This window comes from Brassica oleracea, chromosome C5 (genome assembly GCF_000695525.1).
Source record: "Brassica oleracea var. oleracea cultivar TO1000 chromosome C5, BOL, whole genome shotgun sequence".
NCBI lineage: Eukaryota > Viridiplantae > Streptophyta > Magnoliopsida > Brassicales > Brassicaceae > Brassica > Brassica oleracea.
In genome coordinates this window covers 18135208-18139949 of record NC_027752.1, presented here as the reverse complement: position 1 = coordinate 18139949, position 4742 = coordinate 18135208, and the positions used below count along the sequence as shown (strand labels likewise).

At 29.0% G+C, this 4742-nt stretch overlaps 1 protein-coding gene across 1 annotated transcript; it reads left to right on the top strand.

The window, feature by feature from the left end:
• Positions 1-581: 581 nt before the first annotated feature.
• LOC106295926 (protein E6-like) lies at positions 582-1873 on the top strand. Its single transcript, XM_013731940.1, has one exon. The coding sequence runs from the start codon at positions 644-646 to the stop codon at positions 1601-1603; it is 960 nt and encodes a 319-aa protein (XP_013587394.1). The 5' UTR covers positions 582-643; the 3' UTR covers positions 1604-1873.
• The last annotated feature ends 2869 nt before the right edge of the window (positions 1874-4742 follow it).

The following is a 4742-nucleotide window of genomic DNA, read 5'->3' as shown; positions in this document are numbered from 1 at the left end:
AACACCAGTTTAAGTGTGAGGTTCCTAGCAAATCATATTACAGATGAAATTCAAAGAAGAAGATGAGATAAAATTAAACAAAATTACGTTCTAATAAACTAGTAACCTTACCGCAATTAGATTAACAATATAAAAATGAATATTGATACCAACCAAAACTAATATGAGGAGTTGAGTTTTGGTTATAACTCCTCAGCTACTAAGAAACAATGGCATGATGACATGGTGGAGGAAAACGAAAAAAAAGGACAAGAGGTCCATTGATAATATGCCTCCCTATCTAGTATCTACTCCTAATCCATACATAACTGCCTTCAACAAAACTACCAAAATAAGATCCATGTTTTCATCTCAACGAAATTGGTCGACGTTAAAAACTAAGTGGTTGATTACATTTTATCTTATAGGTAAAAAAGCTGAGCTACCACTTTGAAAATCATCTCATCCTACTGGACCCACAATCAACCATTTTAGTCCCCATTTGCACCTAATTAAAAACACAAAAAGTCCACAATTCCTAAAGAAAAAAGAAGAAAGAAAATAAAAACTCAAAGCGCTTCTTTCTATATAAGCACACTAGCTCTCAATAAATCCACACTATCACAGTCTCTTCTCTTCTCCCTATCACACTACACTACACATCATGGCTTTCTCCACTGGAAGCTCTCTCTTCGTCTGCTTCACAACACTTGTTCTTCTCTCCACTCAAATCAATGCAAGAGAGAGCTACTTCTTTGGCAAATTCCACCGAGAATCCCCCAAAGACCAAAACCCTAACAATGTTCTCCCTCTCGAGACCAGCGAGAAAACCACAGTAGAAGAATCTTTCCCCAACAAGAAAGAACAAGAACAAGATCCCACGTTTGTCCCCGAGTCCGAAAACGGCTATGGCTTGTATGGTCACGAGAACACCTACAACAACAACAACAAAGAAGAGTTCAACAACAACAACAACAAGTACGATGAAAAATTCAACGGTGAGACTTTCTCAACTCCAAGCCTGAGCGAGACCGAAGAGTCTTACAACAACTACGAGGAGAACTACCCGAAGAAGACGGAGAGCTACGACAACAACCGTTACAACAACGAAGAGTTCAACAACAAGTACGATGAAAACTTCAAGGAAGAGTTCAACAACAACAAGTACGATGAAAACGTCAAGGAAGAGTTCAACAACAACAAGTACGATGAAAACGTTAAGGAAGAGTCATTCTCTGAGAACAATGAAGACAAGAGAGGTATCTACAACTCCAACGCTTACAGAACGGAGCTAGAACGTGAAACGCCGTACAAAGGTTACAGCCACAACTTGGAGAGACAAGGCATGAGTGACACAAGGTTCATGGAGAAAGGTAACTACTACTATGACCTTTACAACGACAGAAACCACGGCCATTTCTACCGGAAGCCTCATCAGAAAAGCCCTGCCGGTTACTATTCTTCTCAGGAGACTGGGAATAACTACGACCAGTCGTACAACAACTACAACAACGAGGAGGAGAAGAGCTTCAAGGATCAGTACAATTCCAAGTGGGAGAAGAACATGATGAACAAACAGCCTGAAGAGTTTGTTGAGGAGCAAGGAGACCAGTTCAAGCCTTGATGAAGATTTGATGTTTGATTTCCTCTCAAGATCATTACACTCTTAAAAAGTATTTTCTTTTTATTTCAACTAAGTTATTTTACTTCTGGTTGATTAGTCAAACTAAGTCGTTGTTATCATTGCAAGTGAAAAAGGGAAAGGGGGGTTTTGTGTTTTTTTTCTTTTAGTTGAAATGGGTTTGCTTTTTATGGGATTTTGAACTTTGATGTTTGCGTTTGCATATAATATTCGAAGAAAAGATAGTAAAATATATGGTGCTACTTTATGTTATTTTCTTATGTTAATCACTTTTGGTTATTTTGTTTAAAAAAAAGTTGATTAAAGGACAATGGATTCATAATTTTAAAGGGACAAAACGTGACTGCTTTTCATGATTTATAATGGGGGACATGGTGATGCCCATTCCCTCTTGCAGAAGTGCAAAAGAAACATTAATAATTACTTGCACACCCCATCCAATATTTTGTTTTATGAATACATTTATATAGGATTAAAATCTACATATTATAGATACCAAAAAAACCCGGTTTGTTCTGAATGTTAGATGGGATGGGTACATCAACAGTTATCAAACGGTATTAATTACTGGTCCTAAGGGTGTAAATGTGTAAATCCCAGATCATAGACATATATATACAATTGCATTCGGCCTTGTACTTACATAACTTAGCTTTAACTGGATACTGTCTTTTCTTTTTTGAACGAGACATTGAATAGAAATTAAATAGGTAGTCCTTAAATATAGGATGCGTTTTGGATTAATGGTGTTATATGCGTGGAAAAGACAACAGAAACGCCGTGACGAGTAAAAGACAAAGACACTTCAAAGGCACTTAGCAATGAGAATCCACCCACCTCTTGACTAGGAAAAGAAGACTCCCAATACCGTTAATCACGGCTAACATAAAGGAAAAACTTAGTTCCCCTTTTTCTTTTTTTTTCAGGATCTATATATTTTACTCTATTCTTTCTGAATATATTAGTTGATTTTTAACCATATCAATATGTATGTTAGTTTATAAATCCAATCCAAGAATATTGTATACCATATAATAAACTGTCTTACTATAATTGTTTTGCTACTATAAGTAAATTTTATTTACGTATTTATTCAAATATTTTTAATTAATCATGATATTAATTTGTAGTAAGAAAATTGCATTAGCTTCTATTTATTCCTTTTTAAAAAGAGCTTACTTCTACTTTCTTTATCAATGACTAGAGATTTTTACCGCGCTACGCGCGGTTTATTTGCCTATAAAAATTATATAATTTATTATTAAATGTAACTTAAACCTTAGAGTTTTTTTAAAAAGTTAAGCTTTTTTGTTTATATTAGTTTGAAATATTATATATTTTTTGTTTGACATATCATTGATATTTATTTTTTTTAAAAAAAAATACATATATATATATATATATATATATTATATGTAAACATATTAAATGTTTTTATTAATCTTATAGTAATCATGTTTAAATCTTTCTTAAAATTTAAAAGAATCTACTTTTTAAAAACATATTTTTTTCTATTATCTTATGTATATTATATATTTTCTTATAGATCATCGGATTGATTTTTTAAATTATTATTTAAATTATAGATAAATCACCCTTATTTCATATAAAATTAATTTTATAAATGTGTAATAATTTAGAATATTTAAATCTGTAAATTTTGATGACCAATAAAAATGATTCAGTAATTCTTTAGTTTTGAAGCCATACTTTACATCCAATATTAAAATTTGTTTGGTATTTAATATTTCGAAAATAATTATTTATTATAAAAATGTGGAATATGTCGTACATTTCAGTATGAATAATTTCATGCTAAGTTACTACATAAAAGTACTTTGGATATATTGCACTATACATATGCAGATATATTAGTCATTGTTAATATTTTTAAAAATTATAACCTTGGAATAATATTTGTATGTTGCAACATACAGTAAAACCTCTATAAATTAATACTCGATAAATTAATAATTTCTATAAATTAATAAATTTTGCCGGTCCCAACTTGGGCCGGTATAAAATATGACATAAATCGATAAAATAATAAGATAATAATACTTTTATTACTCCTATGTAAATATATGGTCCCATTAAAATCATAAATTAACAATCTATCTATACATATTTTTATATAGGTACAAACTAAACATTACATTTTTGGTTTTATATTCACAATAAAAATGACTCTATTTTTCTCAACATTTCAATATATTTTGATAATATTTAGTAAAATTACATCGAAAAACACATAAAAAATTCTATGAACATAAAAATATACACCAAATAAGATAATAAAACAATATAAAAGTCATATTTCTAAGATTTAAATAATGTATATACGGTAAAATCAAATATTATTTTATAAATAAAAATATTCGAAAATAGAAAAACATTCTTAAAAAGGAAACTTTTATAAATTAATATCTCTATAAATTAATAAAATTGTAAAGTCTCAACATTATTAATTTATAGATGTTTTACCGTATTTCCATTATTCTTAAGCTTAAGAGTTAAGACGGTGTTGGAATACCGAGAAGTTAATTAAAACTTTTATTTTTTTTGTAAAAATTTCTCAATGCATTGATTGGTGATGCTATAGTCTAAATTGACCTTTACACAAATTTATGTCATATATCATTATAAATAATAGACAAAGCTAACGGTATTTTAATAGAATGGAGATTACAATTAAAATAATCTTGTAATGCGATTTACTGAGCGTAATCAAAATCTCTAAACAAATTATTAAATTCATAATTTTCATCTTATAATTTTGTAATTAAAATATATTTAAGCTTATTTCTATTTTATATTGACAGATATGATTTTTTTAAGAATTTTAACATTTTAAGATTTAATTTGTTTCTTCATGTTAGTTAAGTTGTAGTATATTTTAATATTTAAATAAAAGATTATCTGTTAATTTTCAAATAATTAACCTAGATATTCAGTTAAATTCTTCTAGGTATTTTTTGTTAGTCATTTTATACTGATTTTAACCCTTTTTGGTTTTGAGAATTTGATTTTAACTTTATTTTGACATAATCATTTTTAATAAGTTTTACATCTAAGACAATTTTATGTTAATGAAACTTTGATGTTTAATTTCCAGAAAAAA